This window comes from Furipterus horrens, unplaced genomic scaffold (genome assembly GCF_987537825.1).
Source record: "Furipterus horrens unplaced genomic scaffold, mFurHor1.1.pri manual_scaffold_11, whole genome shotgun sequence".
In the NCBI taxonomy this organism is placed as follows: Eukaryota; Metazoa; Chordata; class Mammalia; order Chiroptera; family Furipteridae; genus Furipterus; species Furipterus horrens.
Genome location: NW_028327181.1, coordinates 91,679,530 through 91,704,003, shown reverse-complemented (window position 1 = coordinate 91,704,003; position 24,474 = coordinate 91,679,530). Strand labels below are relative to the sequence as shown.

Here is a 24,474-nt window from a genome sequence, read left to right as displayed (position 1 = left end):
CCCTTTGCCAAACACAATAAACGTATTCCCGAAAGTGGCGTGTTATCAATTTTGTTCAATAAAACCATAGTTTGTTTAAATATACAGTGGGTCATCGCAGAAAACCTGAAATGTGTACTTCATTACATCGAAGTCTGCCAGGTGCATGCTGACCCGGCTGACACCCCTGGGCGTGTGGACAGTGACCAGAGCGCGGTGAGTGAGCCTTCCCTGGTTGTGCGCTTTGCATACGCATCGCATTCATCGCCTTAGGCGACAGGTACGATCTCGTGTCCATTTCACAGCGGAGGAAGCTGAGGCTCAGCGAGGTTCAGTGACTGACCGAGGGTCCCACGGGAAGTGTCAGCCGGGGCTCAACACTGTGCCCTGACTCCGCAGCACCGCCAGGAAAAGGCACGTGTCATTTGCCTTTTCTATTTTATTTTCCCTCGTCTTTAAATATTAAGGACAAATAAGAAACATAGCTGCAGAGTGATCAGAAGAGAGTCATTCGTATGTACCTAAGCTGTCCTCTTACTTTTAAAAACATATAAATAAACTCGAACACTCCGCAGCTCCCAGCACCCCGATGCTGAGACAGGGCCTTCCCAAGGGGCTGTTCCGAGGGCTGTTCCCACAAAGGAACCAGCTCAGCGGCTCTGCCCTAAACCCCGAGCGAGGAATGTGACAAGTCCGGTGCGCCGCGCCCCTAAGTCACCTCCCCGGCCACAGTGGGCAGAGGTCGCGGGGCACGCGCGGCGGCCCACGAGCCCCGCGAGGCCAGGCCGCGCCCCCGCTGGTCCGGCGCCCGGATTTCCTCGCTCCAGCCGCAAACCCTTCGGTCGGACTTCTGGGCCGCTTATCCAACTTGACTCAGAACTTTCCCCACCCGTGCCCGGGCTGGATTTCTCTCCGCAAGTGAAACCACAGAGGTCCGCGCCGAGACCCCCGAACACGGCGCGCGCCCCTCGGGCCTCGCGAACCCGCCCGGGGCCTGGGCGCACCAGCCCCCACGGGCGGGGCGACCGCCTCTCCAGGCAAAATTCCACCCGAGAACCCGGGGGCAGGGACCGGGGAGGGAAAACCGGAAAGAAGAACCTGGAGCCCCCACACGCAAGCTTTCCGATCGATCGGCCGCAGCCAACGCCGCCGCTGTCGTCGCCGCCACCGCCAAACGGTTTCAAATCCTTGCGGGCCACCGCGGTGGCCGCCGCCCTGCAGGCCGGGGCGGGGATTTCCTTTCCGCGCTCGCATTCCCCGCCCCCTTCCCGCCCCTGCGTGCCTCGCCGTTGCCACGGCGACGGTTGGAGCTCCGGTAGCCGCTGCCCAGGAGGTCAGAGGAGGGGACTTCCGTGCTCGCGAGTCCCCTCCGCCCCTTCCCTCCCGGCCTGCCCGAGCCGGCGTGTCGCACGTTGCCATGGCGACGGTCTGGCAGGCTGGTCCCAGGCCCGGCTTGCAGGATAACCAGACCCGTGTCTGAGCACTGCGGCCCTCGAACATCACAAGTGTCGCTTGTGGACACTTTAGGGGACTGCGGAGTAAGACTAGGGAAAGGGCAAAGAACATGGGATTATTGGAGGATGTTCACAGAAGAGTGGGGCCTTTGTTTGAACAGACATCGGAGGTGAATGAGTCTAAAAATGTGAGAATTTATTGCCTGGTGTCTTTCTCACAACCCAGAGGAGAATGGGCTGCTAAGGGGGAAATGGGGATAGCCTTTTTTTTTTTTTTTTCCTGATTTTTGTATTCGAAACTATCTGAGGTCTGAAAAAACACCAAATTCTGAATATGCTGAAATAAAAAAGGCTTTCTGCTTACCAATTCTGTATAAAACAGCAGGACCTAGCGGAAAATGAGGTTTTGCCGCTTCCAAGGTCTCAGACTCCTCAGGGCAGTCTCCACGTCTTCATTGCTATGCTGTGGTGTCCTCTGGTCTTCTGTTACATTTCTGGGAATACTCTGAACTACGCGTTTTTAATATACAGGCAGAAATAACATTTCAATGGTAAAAACACTCACCTAAATGAAATTCAGTTTACCACTGTTTTTCATCTAATTTCGCAACAGGATTCCTTCTTCAGTGTCTATACAATACGCTCCATGTGATGCCAAATCTAACATAAGCACAGCTTGAAGCATCTTTTCAATTTTCCATAAAGAGAAGATTCAGTCATTTGTAACTAGTTACTTTCCAGCTTCCAGAGTGAAGTCATATTCTTTCAAAGGTGCTTTTTCAAACTCATCCCACTGGAAGTAAAAATGAACAGTTCTTCATTGTTTCGATGACAAATCATGATGGTTAAGGGAAAGAAAAGGTATGAAATGCTTTTAAGAATGTTTAGTTTTTCGAAAGCATATTTGAACATGTTTATAGCTAACAAATAACCAGTCATCCAGATCATTTGCACTGAGAATCAGAGATGCAAAACCCACATATGTAATTGCAGAGATTTGAGCACTCAGTGAACAGGTTCAAAATATAGAGCCCCATTGCTGGGAGAACATGAAATGAATTTGACAAATGATGTCTAAGTGAACATAAGCAGAAAAATGAAAGATGAAAAAGAGGATCAAGAAGGGAAATGCGATAAAGTCAAGTTCCTCTGAGAGGAAATAATTGAAGCAGAAAAAAATACGACTGAAAGTTAAAAAGTAAAAAAAAAAAAAAAAAGAAAATTTATTTCTTAAAATAATTTCTCTAGGTGAAAGCAAAAAGAAAAATCTCCCTTTCATTTTAAAAAACTAGCAGATTGTCACTTTTTCACTAATATACGTACCTATCTAGACATACATACATATAGTTATGCAAACAAAAATAGTAACGTACGCATGAAGGGTTTTTATTGTTATTTATGTCCTACATATATAGCTTGACCCTGAACTGTGTTCACCTCAGGATTCAAGCCTACATATCATGTTTACAGGACATGGTGCTGGCCCTGGTTTGATTTCCAGCTCTACTCCTCTTGTTGTAACAGTGATGCCTAATCCTTCGAGTGTGAAACTTCCTTTGAAATCTTAAAAAGCTATAATTTGCCCCCATTACTCCACCACCAACAGCTGCCCACATGCCCCAAAGTGTGTGTACCAATCAAACGGTTCCCAAAAGGTCTGAAGTACATCCATGGAGCCTTGGTTAAGAATTCCTGCTCTGTGGATTGTATATCCATTTAAACATTGAGAACAGAAGCCGTAAGTAGCATTCGTATCTGTAAATTCTGAAGATACCAAACTCAGTACAGACCTCATAGGCCTTAACACTGGGCTCCAGCAACCTCGGGGCAGGCATTAGTAAAAAGTAGCCACAGCTGGGATGACTTCACCAAGTGTCAGAGGCAAGAAATGAGGATAATAGTAATGTCTTCACAGCTACAAGCACTTGGAGAGGAATTAATGGTGCGCACCATAGAACAGTTTAGTGAAATAAAGAGCGCATGTAAGACCCCACCCTGGGGACCTCCGGATATATTTGGGAAGAAATTGCTGGATTTGGAGACCATTCAGGGACCTCAAGTCAGATAAATACTCTTTTGGAACTGTTGCAGTATGTGTGGCCTGAAAAATACAGTTCCACATACACGTTTTACAGCTAAGTTTCTATGGTGACCAATTAATATGACTCTGTATCTAGAAGGATAATAATTTGTCAGCTCAGTAAATATTTATTGAAGTGTCACTTCCTCAGAGATGCCTTCACTGGCTCTCAGACCGCCCTTATTCTTTTTCAAAGCCCCCTGTTTTGTTTCTTCTTTGTTTTTATCAGAATTTGTAATCAAACATTAACTAATATCAACGACCATTTCTTTAGGCCCCATAAGGACAGGGACAATATCTATGAGGTTCACCATTGTAGACCCAGCACCTTGCGGAGTACCTACACGTAGAGACAATCCATCAATGTTTATTGAACGAAAGAGTAAATGCAGGTGGTTCTTTTGTGATTTTCTCTGCACGTGGGAGAGAATATGTCTACCCCATAGCTTCCTAGTTTACAGCTTCCATTCTAGAGGCCCGAAAGACTAACTTTTCCAAATCCAAATTTCTTTCTAGGAGAATGGATCTGATGGGTCTAATTTAACAAAGTCAGTTGTGAAAATATATACAGGAAATACATCCTGAATGTTATTTTATCTTTGATTTAAAAAAGGTATTAAAATTGAAAATTTTTTCCATTGAAAATATTATCTCCTATCAGCTATATATGACTTATATGAAACTAGATTGTTTGTTTGAAAAACAAATAACATTTAATTCAATTTTTACAAATCAAATGGTAACATAGTTTATAATGATATATAAACATGACCCTAAAAAATAAATGTTTTTTTTTCCTGTGTGGGATGTTAATTATGTTATACTTCATTTTACATACTTGCCATACACACAGAAAGGAAAACAACTTGAGAGAATATGAGTCAAATGTTGACAGTGGTTCTCTTGGTGAAAGAATTAAAGATGGTATAAGTCCTGTCAATTGTACTTCTCCCAAAATTGCACTATTTCGGAAAACACTGACTTAGGTACAAAATTATGAAATTCACTGTATGTTTCTCTGCTAAAACATAGTGGAGTTAGGGTTTCGAGGACTTCAGTGTGAAGTCCTATCCAGTAATTTGAAGGATTGTGAATAACAAACACACAAAATACAAGAACAAATGTTACCGATTTTGGGTCACTGTGTTGAATTATCAGGCAACTGTTTCCACTTACTAGCGAAAATAATCAAGTTAACTGTAAAGAGAAATGAAATGTTTCTTCCTAGACGGAGCTTTTTGAATTGCATTTTTTTCAGATTATAAAAATTTTAACTCTATTATATGGAAATTGAAAACCAATGAAAGTTTTAAAGAAGAAATTAAAAATTATGCATAATCCTACCATTAAAAAAACCACTATTAATAATTGTATAATTTTCTCAAATCATATACTTATATATAATAAAATTATAATATATATAAAACAATTAAAATAATATATAAATCATTTTAATGCCTACTTATTATCCCATCATTAGGAGACAACATCATTTGTGACTGGATATTAGCAATCTTTGGCTCTGATATATAATAATGGGATAGATATCTTTTAATATACATCTTGGTTGAAGTTTCAGCTATTTCCATAAAAGCTATTCCTATGCGGGGAAAGAAACCTAAGGCTTTTGATCAGTACCGTCAAACTGCTTTCCAGACGTGTTTTGCAAATTTGCAATTTCACTCAAGAGTCCCTGAGGGTGGCTGTCTCACATTAGCAATTTTTCTAATCTGTGCTAATTGAATGTATATATAAAGTATCTCTTTAATTTTCATTTTCCACTATTTAGAAAAGTTGAAATATTTAATATCTCTATTAGTCCTTTCCTTTTATTCTTCTACAAAGTTTCTCTTTAGCCCTTTGCCCATTTTTCTGGAATTGGACATGATACACATACCTTCCATATTTTTATTTATTGTTTCAAAACTAGTTATGGTTCTGCACACAGTACTAATGCATGAGCTGATATTCTAAATAATCAAATTTCGGTCAGTGATTTACCATCTTGCATTATTAAGATACTCTGTCATTAGAATGAAATGCATGAATGACTCACAGCAATCTAAATGGAAAGCAATCATAAATACCAAAGATTATTATTATTAAAACACATTAGAGATAGATACCAGAATAAGCCTGTAGCCAGTAAATCCCTTAAAACTGGAATGGAAATTATTCTGAGCTTCCTATTTACAGGTCACAAAAGTAGGACCTATATCCCAATCAGGTGTAATATAAAGAAAGTAGAAACTAAATTATGAGGCATATATTCTTTTCTCCACTACTGCTAAAAAAATTAAAAATAAAAAGCACTACCTTTAACACAATGGTTCTGATTCCCTCCTTCTGTCAGATCAAAGTCACGTTCACCATTCTGTCTTTACCTCTGTGGCTTGCTCTATCCTGCCTGCCTGAGCAATCTGTGCTCCAGGCTATGAACAGAGATAAACTGGCTCTTCTTCCTCCCTCCCCTTCAATAACATGCATAGCGTCCCAGCCAATGTCCATACAAACTGGCAACCAACTACTAGAGCACTTCATAGCCTCGCCTATACAAAAACCTCTGTACCCACCTGTTTCAGCCCTCCTTCTAGGCTGTAAAATTCCAACTTTGGAGTCCAGTGATTTCCAGGAAGCCACTGGGAAGACTCACAGCTTAAGTAAGCTATGAATGATAACTAAGGATGGTAGAAAAGACATGCTTCTGAAGGCTGGACATCTGGTTCTGTCACTGATTTGCTTTGTAACCCAGCAAAATCAAGTTACATAATTTCCCCGAACTTTGGTGTCTTTCCCTTCCTTATGGCATGATTGGAAAGGTACAATGGTAAGATATACGGAAAATTGTACCCAGTGTGTCACACAAGGCAACTTCAATATCAATTCTTTTCCAACTGTTTTGTGAGCACTTTCAAAAATAATAGACGCCACTAGGAGGCAGCATTAGCACACAAAGAACTAGTTACACCACACACACATACACACACACACACACACACACACACACACACCAGATGCATGCACGCATACATACATACTCTCACATGTACAAAGAGCACACATACACAAACAACATACACACTCACATACACGAGGGATAAACATTCACACATATGCACACCAACCACACACACTCTTAGACTCAGAAACATGCTCTCACACACATGCACACACCCCGAACTATTTCCTTTCCTTTCTTTCTTTTTATCTTTTAATCTTATATTTAGGGATTATGGTAGGGAATAACCTTCAGGCTAGTTCATGGGAAATTTCACTGATGAGTACTTATTAGTGAGTTTGGGGGCTCAGAAATGACACACCATATATAGTAGGGTCAGTCAAAGTCTTACAATCGAGGGACTTCATTATCTGTACTCTGAACTTCTGGCAGAGATATGTTAATGCACGACCGGCAAGTTAAAACATGTCCTTTGCATTGAGAAGCCCATCCTGACATGATCCAAGAGAAGAAAGCTAATCATTGGGGGCACATCCAGGAGCCTACTTGTCTTGGAAGAAGGCCCCGTTGGCCATATACAGCTTACCGGGTTCATTGAGTCTGCAGTTGCTAGTTAAGTAACATTATATAAATGAGAAGACAAATTCAGCCTTGCTAAAATACAGCGTGGCAGCCAGCAGCTGATGGTTATGGTTTCACTCTTCCTTCAGTGGACTGCACTGGGGGCTGGGGACTGGGGGCAGGGCAGGGCTTCCTAGACTATCAGCCAGCAGAGCAGACCACCACAGGCTGTGATGAGGGAGGGTATAGCTGAATTTTGATAATAGGCAATCTGGTGATCTAAGCATTTAAGAAAGAACATTTGGAAAAGAGAATCTACTGATGGGACTAAATGGACCACTTCATCACTAAATAGAGGAGCTGCAAATGGGTAGTTTCTGCTGAAGGGCTGGCTCCTCTCATCCAAATTGCCTCATCAGATTGCAAAAGTAGCAGATTTTTCTTTCTGTGAAAATATCATTAAATTAGAGAAATCAGTACTGCAGCCTAAGCTCCAGAGGGATCCAAGCCTACCCCGCAGCCTGATGTGCCTTCCAATGAGTAAAATGGTACCAAATGCCATCTGCAACTGACTTGCCATATTCCAGGAACCTCTCTGTGGAGTAGACTGGGGGGAGAGGGCGTGGAGAGGTACTATAGGCTTAAAATTGGAGTGCTGGGCTTGGGAGCTTTTAGCATTCTGAACCCCTGATAATTCCAAACAACAGACATCGTGTTAATCAAAATGATGTGGTATTGACAAAGGAACAGACAGAAAAATGGAACAGAATAAAGAAACCAGAAATAGACGCCCATAAATATAGTCAACTGGTCTTTGCTAAAGGAGTGAAGGCAATACAATGGAATAGAGATAGTCTTTTCATTAAATGGTGTCGAAACAACTGGACAGACATGTGCAAAAAAAAGAATCTAGACACAGACCTTTCACCCTTCAAAAAACTAACAATTAACCTCAAAGGGACCACAGACCTAAATGTAAAACACAGAACTGTGAAACTCCTAGAGCTTAACATAGGAAACCTAGATGGCTTTGGGTGTGGTGATGACTTATTAAAAATTTATTTTTAATGTATTTTTTCCATTACCGTTTATCTCCCTATACCCTCTGGCACCTCCACCCACCCCCTCCCCACCACAATCACCACAGTGCTGTCCCAGACCATGAGTCCTTGTTCCTTTTTGCTCAGTCCCTCCACCCCCTAACTGCGCCCACCCCCGACCCAGCGCTGCCATCCTGCTCTCTGTCTATGAATCTGTCTCTATTTTACTTGTTAGTTCAGTTTGTTCATTAGATTCCACCTATGAGTGAAATTATACAGTACGTGTGTTTCTCTGACTGGCTTATTTCACTCAGCATATTGTTCTCTGGTGACTTTCTAAATACAATGCTAAAGACAAGATCCATGAAAGAAATCATTGATTAGCTGGAATTTGTTACAATTTGAAACTTCTGCTCTGGAAAAGACAATACCAAGAACATGAGAAGAAAAGCCACAGAGTGGGAGAAAATATTCGCAGACAATACCTAATGACTGCTGTTCAAAATATCCAAAGAACTCCTAAAATTCAACAATAAAAAAATAAAATAAGCAATCTGATTTTTAAAATGAGCCAAAGATCTTAACAGACACCTCATCATAGAATATATCCAGATGACAGGTAAGCCATGAAACGATGCTCCATATCATATGTCATCAGGAAAAAGCAAATTAAAACAAGACACCACTACACAGTCATTAGAACGGCCCAAATCCAGAGCACTGGCAACACCAGAGGCTGATGAGGATGTGGCGGGAAGGTAAAACAGTACAGCCCGCTTAGAAGACAGTTTGGCAGTTTCTTACAAAACTAAACATGCTCTGGACGAAATGGGGGAAAGTGGTCAAAAGGTACAAACTTCCAGGTACAAAATAAATAAGTCCTGGGGATGTAGCATACAGCATGGTGACTATAGTTAATACCACGTTGTATATTTAAAAGTTGACACAAGAGTAGATCTTAAAAGCTCTCATCACAAGAAAAAAAAATATGTAACTATATGAGGTGTTAACTAGACTCATTGCGGTGATCACTTCATAATGCATACACACCTCAAATCATTGTGTTAATGCATGCATACCTCAAATCATGGTGTTGTACACCTGAAACAAATGCAATGCTGTCAATTATATCACAATAAAAAAGCAAACAAACCTACTCTTACCATATGATCCACAAAAACCCGCACATGGATGTTTATAGCAGCTTTATTCATCATGGCAAAAACTTAGAAGAAACCAAGATGTCCTTCGGTAAGTGAATGGACAATACGTAAACTGGTACATCCAGACAATGGAATACTATTCTGCACTAAAAAATGAACTCCTGAGCCATGAAAAGACATGGAGAAACTTAACTGCATACAACTAAGTGAAAGAAGCCAGCCAGAGAAGGCTGTGTGGTGTATGATTCCAATGATAGGACATCCTGGAAAAGGCAAAGCTAGGGAGACAGGAAGAAGACCCGTGGCTTCGGTGTGGGGGAGGGGTAAAAAGGCAGATCACAGAGGATTTTTAGGGCAGTGAAAATACTCTGTATAGTAGTATAATGATAGGTAGATATCATTATACATTTGTCCAGATCATAGAATGTACAACACAGAAAGAGAATCCTGAGGTAAACTATGGTTTTGGGTGAATATGATGTGTCAAGGCAGGTTCATCTTTAGTAAAATAAAATTATATGTCTATCACTCTGATAAGTGATGTTGGTAATGGGGGAGCGACTACGCATGTGTTGGGGTATGCGGGTCTATGTGAAATCTCTGTACCTTCCTCTCCACTGGTAAACCTAAAACTGCTTTAAAAAATAAAGTCTTAAAAAGATGGTATAACAATAAAATTACAAAATCCATGTGCTTGTTTTGTTTTGGTTTTTTGGTGTGTGGTTTATTTTTATGTTGTTTATATTCTTTCAACAATGTTGTCCCAAATCCTTCTTGAAAGCAGGCATGGTAAGGCATTCAGTGAGTTAAAAAATTGAAAAGCTTTCACACCAGTTGGTAGAAAGCTTTTGCCCAGGAGCTCAGAGTGCCAACCAAAACGAGGCTACCGGCTCTTCCCGCAAGATGCTCTCTCCTGATTCCCCACAGTCTAACAACTAAAAGTTAATGCCTGGTAGACCCTCCCTAACCCCCAAGTTTTGAATCGCATTCTGTTCTGGCTGATCCCACGCTCTTAAAAAGGTCATAGGTAATAAACACTTACATTTTAAGATTCTTCATTGAGTCTGTTCACTCATCAGGTGTGATGATTCAAACATTCTGGATTAATATGTCTTAGTTGATCCTAGCAGGTAATGGTGCTTGTGAAAGGAGAGGGGAGCAGGCTGTGAACTTTTACAGAGAAGCCCTTAGAGACTGATCGAAAGGCCTGGAACTCGGGGGTGTATTAGATAAGCACCCAATAACCACCCGCCAGGAACCAACAGAGATCTTCAACTTACCTTCACTGCGCTCTCGACCTGTGATCAGCCCTGTCGGTCCCTCCCATCCCCCGCCCCCGCCCCCCCACCAGGGAGCTGAGACAAAATGAACCACTTAAAAAGTCTATATACTTAAAAATTTTGATACCATAAAATTAATTACGAGAGGCTTTGCAACAAAAGAGAGAATAGAAAAAAATACATCCTCTCCTTTTCTGGGGCAAACCCAGCGAGTATGTCTGGGGCAGGGAGAGATACTATAAATCCTTGCTGCGGTCTTTGCGTCCCTAGAGATGTCAGCTGGGAGGAGGGGAGGTTCATCTCTAAAACAATATGTGACAAGTTAAACAGTGGCCCTTTAATTATTATGTGACAAGTTCAAGAAAACTTTGTGCTAAGGGAGGAAATCCAGGGTAGATGGCTCTTTTATTCAGCCAAATCCCCAAATAGGGCTTTTAGGTTTAGAAAAGGGAGGCACCACACACCCCTCAAAACCAACCCCCAACCCTACGGAGGGAGGATCGGAGAGGGGGAGGGGGAGAGAAATGGAACCTCAGGGTTCATCCATCATAACAAGATGGAGGGCAGAGTACCTGGCACAGATACTGGTAAGATGATGGATTTGGTAGTGTCAAGATAAAACACACACACAGCCTTTTCTATTTTCTCGGTGAAATAAGGAGCAAGGTCATCCACTGAGAGTGAAGAGAGAGAGAAGGTGGCTTGAGGAGCACTGAGAAGAGAAATAGCCACATTGCAGTTCGGGGCAGGAACCACCTAAAGAAATAGGGCAGGATATCTGGGCGGAGCCAAGAGCTCCTGTAATGTTTGTGCTGCTGAATTGAAAGTGGGGTCTCTCAGCATCGTTTGGTTTTCCTTTTTCTGTCCAGCAACAGCCAGCTGCTCTGCTACAGGGAAGGCAGCTGGAGCCTGAGGTAGGTTTTGCCACCATGTACTACAGAAGGAGTGAGAGGCAAAGGAATTGAATATAAACAAAGGAGAAACGTTATGACGGATCACGAAATCCTCGTGGCTAAGGAGAGATGTTTTTTAGGCATTTTTTAAACCAGACGCCAAGGGTTCAAACCCAGTCCTCCTGACCTAGAAGTCCATACTCATTCCTTCGTGATGGTGCTGCTCAAACTTGAAAATACAAAGAATCACCCAGGGACTGTCATCAATGTAGATCTTGGACCATCCTCACAAATTCAGGGACACAGAACGTTTTCTTTGTAATAAGTACCAGGTGTTACTGATGGGGAGAGGTGTTTGTGGACCATTCTATAGAAAATACTGAAACGTCGTTGTTTTAGGGGAAAGCATTTGAGAATAGAATTAGGGAAAGGGGAACTGAGTTACCCAGACCATTGTTCACACTTTTCATTTCACAGTAATGAAGTGATGATGTCCCAAATATCTGGGTTCCTAACCAGATAATATTACTAGAACTAAGCCCATGAGGAGTAAGGATGCAATGACTCAGGCCATAAATCCAGTCACTTTATTTATCTTTTACTTCCATTAGTTTTCTTGAACAAACACAGGTATGACATTTAATTTTGCATCTGAAAACCAATTCAGCATGGCGTCACATCCCATGCATCCGTTTTCCAAAAGGCCAAAGAACTGTGTTCTGTTTGTGGAGAGAAAGATAAATATTCTGTGAGAAGCCACCATTTCTCAAATTTGTTAAATGGTTAAGACACATCCAATACATCTTACAAAGGTGCAGAATAAATGGAATTATGGGAACAAAACCATTTGGTGGGAGGTTTACGTGTCAGGACAAACCATTGGGGAAACGATAAGGCCCTCATTTCCAGGAGAGAAAATAAAAGGTTGGTTCTGTATAACTCTGAGAGTCCAGGTTAAAAAAAAATAAAATAAAACTGAAGCTGTACCAGCTCTTCATTCCTTCCCCAATGCACTCAGCACAGCATTTGTCTGAAGACTGGGAGGGAGAATGGCCTGAAGAAATAGGTCACCAAAGCTCTGTTTGCTTGTTTTTGTTTTTGTTAATTATCCTCCTCTAATTTTTTTTTAAATGATTTGTACTGCACTTAAGGTGCTTTGATAATTTGGGTATTTAACATCTCACCAAGGCTCTGCTCGATATTGAATAATAACAACGCATCCCGTGCATTTCTAACCCTCTGTCATTTGTTGAGCACCGGCTCGATGTCAGGCATAATATTTCTAATACCCAAACCTAGGAGGTGGGTATTATCTACTAGTTTTTGTGCCCTCTGTCTCTCGAACGGGCAACTTCTCAGACCCTGCTCCTCTTCTCTCCCTCTGCTCCCAGCTCCGTCCCTTCCAGCTGACCCAGGGCTGTCAACATTCTTGGGCCATTTCTAACCCGAGAGCCAACCACAGCTTCAGCCTCTGCTGCTTCTTGCTTCATAGAGCAAAGATTTTTAAACCCTAAACCTGAAACCTGAAATGGTTGGCAGCTCTAACTGCTGGCCATTATAAACTCTTTTTTAAATCTCACACAGACATCATTGTCTTCCTTGAAATATTTTGCTCTGCTGAACACCATGTTATAGTGGGTACTTTTCAAACTCTAGAAATTGCTGAAGGAAGGAAAAAAGTTAGGTCTACAAACCAATGACCATTGCCATGAGTGACTTTGTAATTTGGGGGTGAGTTCTTTATAATTTGGGACCAACGGGTGGCAAAATATTCCATTTATTATTATTATCACTACTCAAGCTTAATTTGGATTTATATAAGATGGCATAATTCACCTCCATATTCATCAAATAAAGCCACGGTCCCAAGTATTATGGGAAAGAATTGGAAAGAAAAATGTTTATGCAAGTAAAGAAGCTGAAGGCAGCTCACTGCTTCATCTCACTATTGTTTCTGTCCCTGTCTCTTTTTAAAAGTCCAATGACCACATTGACGTGACTTCTTATGGGCATTATGTAATAAAGTAGTGATTTTGGTGAGGGGCAAATGGAAGTCCTGGCTAGAAGTTCCAGGGTTAGACTTACCCTTGAAGCATTTGGGGATTTCTAAGGTGCCATCTATGCACTGAGCATCCTCCGTGTAGCTGCACTTCTTTTCCTTATTTTTGCAGAAGAAAGACACTTTTTCACCATGCGGCATTCCATTCTTAAATTTTTCTTGGAGCTTTACTCTCTCCCCTTCATGGATCACAGTAGCTTTTTTAACAGATATTTTACAAGATGCTGAAAGAGATAATATCTGTAGTCAAGACTTAGGAGTTCTTTTAGTCTTTCTTAAAGAGAACGCAGCATTTGAGCCTGGAGATGAGTACACCCGAAACAAATTGTGCAAGACAAGATGATTCCAAGACTATATATAGGGAATAACATCAATATCATCGCTAATAACCGTTCTTTACCAACAGAACCATTAGTAATAGATCCCAAGGTGGTCAGAGCAGAAACATCAGACTCTGGGTTTCAGTGAAGAAGAACTTCTACCAGACATTCATTTCATGTAAGCCTACACTGGCCCTCTCAGAGCCCATCTATTGAGCTAGTGCACCCACCTGACCAGCCACTCTGCGGGTTGGCTGATAACAGCTCACTAATGCTCCTTTCTCTGAAAAAATCGTGTTCAGCTGTAAAGAAGCTGCCTCTCCCAGGAGGTAATGCAAATCAGCCCCCAACCCCAGGGTCAGAGAAGGGAATAACCCACAGCCAATAACTACCTGACAAGGAGATTTAAAAAAAAAAAAAGCAGGTCCCCTTGCCTCATGGTGGGGTCCACTCTGGGGCAGAATTCATCGTCCAGAGTCTAGGGCAGAATTCATGGTCCAGAGCCCCCAAGGGGATGAAACTGAGGCTAAACTCTAGCTGAGACCTCATACTTGTGCGAAACCAGTTGGATCAGCAGTATCAGCATCACCTGGGAACCTGATAGAACTGCAAATTCTCATGTCCTGTCCCAGCTCTACTGAATCAGAAACTCTGTGGGATTCTGATGCCCTAGTGAAGCCTGAGGACCAGTCTCCCACTCCATCCTACCTGCCTCATTCTCTTTCTCCTGAGACACTCAGTAAATCACCTGTACTTGAATCCATGTCGCAGGCTCTGCCTCTCGGGGACCCCAACCTAAGACACTAGCCATATATCATTTTGCCTGCTATACCTAAGTCCCTTTTCTGCTTAAACTTTCTGGCCCACCTGAGCAGATATATATATAGTGCTAGGTTGTGGGGTTTTGCATAAGGACGGCACTGATGATATCAAGGACAGACACCTGACTCAAATTAGGCAAGTGTCTTGGGAAAAAAGATGCATTAGCAATGACTCCTTTACTTGAGAGGTCCAGTTGTAGAGTCCAGCCAGGTTCAAGGTGAATGAGGAGAGAAACGTGGAGATGAGAGAGATCATGAGGCCATTAAGATGTGAAAAAAACAAGAACCGTTCCTGACATTCAGATCCAGTTCAAAGGAGGACGAGCTGCGCTTCATTTCGTGTTCTTCAATGTCCATCAGATTGCCTGGTGCCCATTTATAAGCCCCCATTTTCTTGAACTACCTTGAATACGTTGCTGGTTTTTGCAACAATAGCAATGAGAAGAGTCTTGACCAAAACCAAGCAGAAATAGATTCTCAGAGGCAAAGACTTAAAAGCGTTATAGAAAGCCCACACAATCTTCCACCATATTATCAGTGCTTACAAAGGGTCAGTTTATTTCACACATTTTAATTTCAAACAAGCTCGCTAAGCACAAAGCTGCGCACGTGAGTCCTAAAGTCTTTCACGTGCCAATAGCTGTGAAGCAAGTCTGAGCAACGTCAACGTTGGCAACTCCTGCGGCGCACCTGAACCCAAGCTGTATCGACTCCGTCTTTCCCTTGGACCCTTCAGCTGCGAAGAGAGGGGGGGTCTGCTGCATGGGCAACAGCAGACCCTCCATATTACCCTGCCCAGGCTCTGTAGCTTCAGCGTCATCGCATGATGTCGATTCAACACGGGAGGAGACAGATACCATGTCACTCCCGAGTCGGACTGCACAGCCATTCTCGGCGGTGCAGATAGACTCTTAAGAAGCTACACCATCGTCTCTCGAGACGGATGGCTGCCTACGAGAAGTCTGAGCAACAAGTCAAAAGGATTGCAACAAGAAAGAGTCAAGCAAAGGTGATCTGCTGAGTAAGCTTAGAGATGTTTTAAGACCTCACCCGTATCTCATACCTTTACAACTCGGCTGTGCAGACCAGTTTCCAAATTTGCTACATTCCACTTCTTCTGGGCCATCCAAGACATACGTGTCATGGCAACCATACGTGGCCTTGTCCTTGTAATAAAGTGCTTCTTTTGCAGGGTAGTTCACAAATCCGTTGTCTGGTCTTGATGGGAATGGGCATTTTACCTCTAAAAAGTTCATTCAATAAGACATATTAGTATAAATACTGATGTTGTCCAGCAGTCATGGAACACAGTTACATTCTAGTCTCCCTTATACCATTGATCATCGGGTGTTCCTGTGACTGGAATGCAATGTCTAGGTACCTTGTTGCTTAATTCTGTCCTCCTGATCTTATACTCAGGGGACCCTAGATATTAAAAAAAAGAAACAATGCCACTTTGAGAGTATATAAATGAGTTACCAAGTTCTTAGGCCTTTCATATAATCATAAGGTATTGATTGGTTATTGTGAATTTCGTCTTCATGCAGTCTAAGATGGTGAGTTTGAAAGAAGGAAAAAATAGAATCCTTTTAATCAACTAACCATTAAACTAAAACACAAAGACTCCCTCCATGCACATTAGCACACTGTTATTTGGATTTTAAATGCTACGTCTAATTCTTCAGACGATACAAGAAGCCAGCACAAAATACAAGGGAGGAAAATGGTGCTGCTTCCAAGCCTTCCTAAGATCCCCAAATCCAAATCCCTGTGTACCCCAATACAGTAAAGCAAAGGTGAAGCGAGGAACACTGGACTCTCGGGAGGTGGATTAATGAGGTAGTTTTAGAGGACAAACCTCAGAATTGGATCGCTTGGTTCAGTGTTGGCTCTTTGACACATTAAGTGAAAAAGAATCTATGAGTCTATAATAATACTACAAGAAAAAGTCCACGGAAGTAAAGCTCGTCTCTGTAGATGAATACCACCTAATCGATACAGAAGGAAAGATAGAGTTAGAAAGTCACCATTTTGCAACCACCAATGTGAAAACTGGACTATCACCGGATGCAGAAATTATATCTGGAGAGTGCATATCCACACACCCACCAAGTATCACCCACAGGTAACTTGCTAATGCCAAAGAGAAAGAGATCCTTCCCCAAGAAAAGATCTGCCACACCCCACCTGACCCAGGGACAAAAGTAAATGTGACCAGAGATGTGACAAAATGAATTCTTAATGATATATAATCATAACCTAATCACAAGTAAAAAAATCAACCCAATTTTGATTAGAAAACATTCTATAAGACAATTAGCCTGTGCTTTATAAAAATGTCAATGACAGACAACCCAAAGAGCAGGGGGTCATTCTTAATTAAAAGAGACTAAAGAAACATGACAATAAAACAGAATGTGTGATTCTGGATTAGAGCTCACATAAAATAGAGCACGTGTATAAAGGATACTTGTGGATCAATTAGAAAAATGTACAGATAAAATGTTTTGAATTGTTTATAGTATTATAATTGTTCAACTTATTGCTGTTCATAATTCAAAACATGTCAAATGTCTTGGGAATGGTAAAAATATAGAAAAATGTCCTTGTTCTTAGGACATTCATGCTGAAGTATTATGGGTAAGTGTCAAGATATGCACAGCTTGTTTTCTGATGGTTCGGAAAAAAAAGTATCTGGGGCGGGGGACGAATGATTGAAAATGTCACAACATGCTGACAGTTGATACATCTAGGTGAAGGGTTGGAAAATTTTTTAAGGCACCCACTACCTAGGACTTGGTAGAATTAAATGAGATGGCACGTATGGAGCAGGGACCAGCGCCTCACCCAAAACTGAGTCCCCCAAAAGGTTCTCAGTATTATTACTGGGAATTTTCCCACACTAAAAAGCACTTACGTGTTGACTTACATTCGATAGATATCTAACGTATCTACGACAGGAGACGTTAACGGGCCTTACTACCAAACTCCTTGCGTGCATGATAAATTCTATAATTTGTCTACTTGCTACGCAACGGACAAACTTAAAGATAGTGATGAGAGGTCAAATTCAAGGGGGAAGAATTTACATACTTTTTAAAAACCAAATACTTTTGTGATTCTTAAACTTAAGCAGAAGCTTATAACAATCTGACTACCGCCCAGTTTTTATCGTCATGTCCTAGGACACCCCAGTCTAATCCAGGCTTCTCTTCACCAGCCTGCCACAATATTCAACTGTCTGCGCACATACACCCTGTTCTTCCACGCCTTCCGAATGCCCACGTTCTGTACCCTGTGTGGCATGCCTTTGCTTCATTACAACTCATCCTCCAAGCCACCCCCCACCCCCAACCAGCAGCTCCAGACAGTTCATTGCATTATATGTAACCCCCCCCCCCCCCACTCACCGAGGTCAGAAGCCAGATTTCGTGCATCTGGTATCCCAAACACCTAGCACAGTGCCTGCCTGGTACATGATAGAGGCCAGTGAACACTTGCCAGACAAGGTCATGTGGACGGCAGCTATGCTCACCACTTACCACCAATGCCAAGCAAGGTCATTTGAAACACTCGATGAGAGCGGAATGGTCACTACTTTTCCGAAGTGGGAATTACACCATCAGAGTCGTTTTCTCTTATCATTGCACTTACCCCTGCATTCTGGTAGTGCAGTCCAGTTGCCATGCTCTGTGCAGGTAATGGTATCGTTTCCAAACATGGCGTAGTGTGGCAAGCACTGAAAGACTACCTTGTTCCCATAGAGGGCGCTGTTTTCAGACAATGAGCTGTTCTCAGCCAATGACTTCGAAACACTCAGGACTGCAAATTTAGGGGTTGGTGGTGGCGGGCAGCTCACAGCTGGAAAAAGAAAGAACTATCATTTTTACAAAAATGATTGAGACTTTTAAGTATACTCTTTCCAGAAAGGAAAAAAAATCCAAAGATTAACTTGAGAAAAATGCAAGGTTTGATCAAATGCCAGGCTAAAAATGGTCAATTGCAGAAGCCAAATAAGAAAATTTGCTCTGAAGAGCAGACACCTGTTACAATAACATAGTGCTTAGGTTCCCATGAGTCTTTGCTCCCAATGCTACCTCAGAAGATGTTTCTGGAAGTCCAAACAGGTGGTCAACATTGCTGAGGGGCGTCCTACATTCATCGCTGATGACAGCAACTTGGTGCAAAGTCACCTGGGTCCCACATCTCAGTTCCACTGTCAGTTCAGGTTTGTTTGCTCCTATTGAATACCCCTGCTATTTTTTTGCACCCTGGAGCTTATACAAGGAGGTTTACACAGAGAAACGCTACCTAGGCTGTCATCCTGACCAGACTAATGTGAAGTTTGAGCAAGTCCAGGGAAAGTTATATTAACATAATGGAAGTTAGTGCAGACCAAAATGTGATTTAACTTAAATCATCTAGAGCAGCGGTCCCCGACTTTTTGGCACGAGGGACCGTTTCATGGAAGACAATTTTCCCACGGACTGGGAGCTGGGTGGGGGGATGGTTTCGGGATGATTCACGAGCATTACATCCAAGCTCACCTCCTGCTGTGCAGCCCAGTTCCTAACAGGCCACAGACTGGTACCAGTCTGTGGCCCCGGGGGGCTGGGAACCCCAACCTAGAGTCTCAAAATGTGATCCATAGACGAGTACCATGAGCACTGCATGCCTGGAAGCCTGTTAGAAATGCAGAAGCTCAGGACCTACCCAGAACTCATAAATCAGAGACTGCATTTTTTTAAGAAGCCCAGGAAATTCATATGTACATTAAAGTATAAGAAGCACTTGTTTAGGTTAGATTGAAGCTAAAATGGTCAGTCTATCTACTTGTAACTATAAAGAAAAAAAATTACTTATCCTCAGGTGAGGATTTTTAAAAAATAAATAAATAAAAAGGGAAACAATTTGTAAGAACCATGATGATATGACCGAGTAAAAAACTCTACTTAATTTCACTTAACATAATTTTGTTTGGTAGTTCAGTATTTCCTAAACTATTATTTATTAGAAATTGCTTTACTTTTCCACTTATTTTGCTAGGACACACCTCACTGAAATGTTAAAAATTCAAAACTATTATCGTAATGCCTGGGCCTCTTGGTCAAAGATTGGACTTGCATGAATCACAAGTTAGGGAATGTAAGAATGTCCCTCCCTATAAAAGCGAAGCCCAGAGCTGACTTTGGGCTGGCCATCCCCTGAACTAAGCTGATCATCAGTGTCTATTGGAGAAAACTCGCTCAGCTTTTAGGATGCAGGGCCCTTGGGTGGGCTCTAAGCTTACTGTGAAGGTGACTTCTTCGTCTCCCTCATTGCTAGACTTCCTTGCTGAGGACAGAGCTAAGCTAAGGCTACCAAGCAAAGGGAAACTTACATTAGGTCTTCGATATATGTTTATTGAATACATGAATGAGTGAGTGAATAAATGAAGGAGTTTCCAGAGCGGGAAGACTGTGTTTGATCCAGAAAATCTTCTAGACAAATGGGGGCAGCCCCCCGATAGACCAATGCCACACATATCCAAGCCCCTGCCGAAACCCTGTGGGGCGTTTGGAATTAATAAACCCAGAGACCATGGGAGCCACCAGGGAGAGGATACAAAATGCATTCATGAGTAGAATGCATCCCATTGTCATTCCAAAGTGCTTGTTTCCTCCTCCAGAGGAAGATGTTATCAGGGTGGATATTCCCCAAAGGGGGACAAACCATCTCACAGAGCTGAGACTGAAGGGCTTCGAGGCATGAGGCTCACTGTGCTGAAACCAGAAAAGTCCCAGGTAAGCCAGCTGGCCGCTTCCCCCATGACTGGGACCCATAGACTCACGGGCGCAGACAGGGAGGTCTGGACTCCATTTTCCTTCCTCGGTGCATTGAGCAGATTTAGTTCCATTCAGATAAAAACTGCAAAAGGGAAATTTAATCCATCAAGCAGGAAAAGAATCCAACAAGAGCATCTCAAATGTCTCCTCCCTCTTGCATTGCTTCTGATTAATACTATTGACTGTGTTCCTGTTTTATAATGTTGTTTTCCTGAGGAGCCTAATGCTGCAGGTGAATCGCTGAAGAATGGGAGGGCTCCGTAGCTAGGGGGTGCAGCGGCCAGACCTCCAAATCCCTCATCTCCAACCAGCTGGATAAACTGGTTGATTCTTATGTGAAGCAAAAAATCGAGTTGAATCAAATGGAGTGATCTCTACTATTCATTTTCTGAGAGCCCAGTGACACAATGTGTAAAACCAATGCAGCCTATTAGGGTGATCACTTCATACATTACATAAATGTATCATCCCTATGTTGTGTACCTGAAACTAATAGTCGATGCCAACTGTAATTAAAAAATTTAAAATAAAAAACCAATGCAGTCTATCTTCACTGAAAATGTAACATTCTGTCCTTGCAGCCAATTTCTTCACAGTCGTTTGTCAACAGACCCACCGGTCATTTGGGATGAAAGGACTGCATTTCTCTTTCAAACATAGTATTTCATAATCTCCAGTCCCAACAAGGATCTTTGGTAAAGTTTTGCCCAACTTTATGTAAAGTCAATGTGCTATATTGACAATGACACCAGGGGTATCTTTGCTGATAAGGCAGATGAGCTATATTACCAGCCACAGGCTGTCTTCCTGGGGACATCGTACATCATCACACTCCCAACCTTCTCCCTAGAACTTCCTTCTAGAGACTACCAGCCTAGTCAATCAAGTTAGCCTCATAACTAAAGCCCAGATCCAGTTCCCATACTATTTAAGCCATCCTACCAAGATTTAGCCATGAAACTATAAGGAATTATCATCCAGTTTCAACAATTTATTTTTTCTAATTTTTTTTCTTTTTATTGACTTCATTGGGGTGATACTGGTTAACAAAATTATACAGGTTTCAGGTGCACAGTTCCTCAACACAGCATCTGTGTACTGTATTGTGTGTTCACCATCCCAAGTCAAGCCACCGTGCGTCACCATTTACCCTCCCACCCTCTCTTCCACCTCCCCATACCTCCCTTCCCCCAGCAATCACCACATTGTTGTCTGTGTCAATGAGTTTTTCCTTTTTTTCTTTTTTGCTCAATTTCTTCACCCCAACACCCCACCCCTGAAAGCTGTCAATAATTTTACTATACCTCCTCAGATAAGTAACCAATCAGATGCAGAAAAATTAGATATGCTTTGCTAATTATCATATTTCCCACCCGTTACCCACTCTCAACACCACTATGTATCTGCATTCAGTGATTTGTATTCAGCAAGACCAAGGTTAGAAATTAAGTATGGACCAGTCTTGAGGTTTAGCTTAAGGGCATAGAAATGAGCTTCATCTGTTAGCTACTCAGTCCCCCTGAATTCCTTACCCAGTGTTACAAGCAAAACTGATCGTGTTGGGATATTCAAAAGTTGTATAGCGTACAGCTCCATTTGGTAAGATTCCAGCAAAAGGACACACTCTGGCTGTGATTTAAAGATAAAAAGGTAAATATCTATTTATAGAGTTTCCTGTTAAAATTAAAATATATAAACTACTCTGGCTGCTCTGGCTCAGTGGATTGAGCGTTGGCCTGCAAACCAAGTGTCGCTTGTTTGATTCCCAGTCAGGGCACATGACTAGGTTGCACGTGTGAGAGGCAACCACACATTAATGTTTCTCTTCCTCTCTTTCTCCTTTCCCCTCTTGCTAAAAACAGATAAATAAAATAAAATAAAAATAAATATATATATAAACTTATTTCTTTCCTTTGATCCAATAACCCTAGTGTAACATTCTAAGAAAATAACTAAAATAAGTCAAATGACTTATACATTAACATGTTCATTACATAGTTATCTCTAATAACAAAAACTGAACAGTCTAAATGTTCACTCTCAGGATATTGTTTTAATTAATGATGGTAAATTAATAGTTGAACTATAATGCAGTCAATAAAATATTGATTATGAAGACCATAGAAATATAGTCAATGTTTCTGATATACTGATGAAAATAGAAAAATACAAAATTGTATCTATTCTCTGCAATGTGCAAAAATATACACATGAAAAATAACTTAAAAAATAAACTTGTTATTGTTCCAGAGTTGTGACTGATTTAAAGAAAAAAATTTTCTAATGATATTATAGTGTTTTTTCTTTAAAACTTATGTTTGGTCTTTTTTAATCAAGGAGTATGTTAAAATCACTTGTATGAACATGTATACTTTTCTCAAATGTCATGTCCATATGATCAAAATAACCAAAGCATCGATAGATCCATACAGTTTTTTTAGTACTTAACTGCTATATAAAATTGCCAAAAATTCTATCTGGCTGACTGCTCAATACTTGACTGTAAAAATAATACCATCTTGATATCACAGAATCATATTCTGTGGGTGAATAAAAGCAACCATCTACTACAAAGGAATAATGAGATATAAATGTATATAATTTATAATATTACTAATTTAGTATAATATATATTTATACTTTATTTTGAATATAACGTGTAATACATACATAATCCAGATGAAATTTATTGTCATTTCAGTAACCTTTAAGTCTGCTGTCATTCTGAGGCAAAGTCCAGAGATATGATGATTCCTCATTTTTTTTTTTCAAGTGTCTCCTTGGTATCTCCTTACATTTCATAGTATCTGCAATTTTTCTTTTCTTTTTTTTTTTTTTAATTTCTGCAGTGTTTCTCTCTCCTTTTATCGTACCAGGTCTCTTTTTTACCTCTCCCCCAAATCCAGGCTAAGCTTCTCTCCCTTTCTTTAAATAGTACCTGCTGCCCTTGGTCTCATCTCCCATGGAGAAGCCCCCAGACCCTCTCATTTCTTCACAGCCCCCCACCCACCCACAGCTCTGCTGGCCTTCTGCACCCTGAGCATGATAAGGTAGGTGAGCCCCCAAGACGCCCAGAATCCAAATGAGCAGAGACAATGCGCAGGAAGCTGACTTACGTGTACATTTCAGCGTGTTGATGGGCCACATTCCAGTGAGCGGACAGGTAAACCGTCTTATCCCTCCCCGGGACACATAGCCTGGCTGGCAGGAGTACACTATCTGCTCCCCTGGATGATAGTATGTCTGTAAGGGAGTAACTGTGGCAAACGGTACATTTTCTGGCCGGGGACAGGCTGAAATAGAGCACAAAGCAGTTGGTTAAGAAATCTAGGTGCACATTTTTCAGTGCAGCTGGCATAGAAATTAAAACTCATGCATGCAGCCCACAACTGTACAAAGTCCTGCGCCACATCTCATCTAATCGCCTCAACAGCACTTTGAAGGGTGCTATTGTTATCCCCGTTGTACAGGTCAGTACACTGAGCCTTAAATTGTCTAAGAATCTTCTGGAGGACCTTTAAACGTGGCAATATTCAAATATAATGATCCATCCAGTCTCTCCAGCATCAACCCTAGAGAGAATTTGAGTTATCATTAGTGATCCCTGACATATACTGGGGGGAGGGGGTGGATATACAAATTATTTTTGCAAAAGCAAAGAGTACTTACTCCGTCCTGCAATAGCCACATGGCAGACGAAGCTCGAAAACAAGATGAGCGCTGGAGAAATCATTGTGGATGATCCTCTCGGGCACCACCAAAGTGGCTTTCCTCTACCAAAAAGAGGAATGCACATAGAAAAGTTAACTATTAACCATTTTTGTGTACTTTCTATTTCTGTAATTAGAAGATAACGTATCACAATTTGGAAGGAACTCCGAGGCCTACATTCTTTAATCATTTACTTTCCACTTCTGTGGATCTGTTGTGAAATCATTGGTTGATGGTTTCTGTCTTCATAACAACTATGTTAAAGGCACAAAACAGGTCATTGTTGCCACTGAGAGAACCCTGGTGATTCCCAGGTTGCGGGGTCTTAG

General features: G+C 41.7%; 1 protein-coding gene across 1 annotated transcript; it reads right to left on the bottom strand.

Annotated features, from left to right (window-relative positions):
* Nucleotides 1–11,982: 11,982 nt before the first annotated feature.
* Nucleotides 11,983–24,217, bottom strand: APOH (apolipoprotein H). Its single transcript, XM_090292408.1, has 8 exons — nt 24,104–24,217; nt 23,551–23,727; nt 21,967–22,063; nt 20,440–20,516; nt 18,264–18,470; nt 15,673–15,852; nt 13,495–13,692; nt 11,983–12,128 (listed from the first exon to the last, which is right to left on the bottom strand). The coding sequence occupies exons 1-8, from the start codon at nt 24,165–24,167 to the stop codon at nt 12,073–12,075; spliced, it is 1,056 nt and encodes a 351-aa protein (XP_090148534.1). The 5' UTR covers nt 24,168–24,217; the 3' UTR covers nt 11,983–12,072.
* Nucleotides 24,218–24,474: the final 257 nt, after the last annotated feature.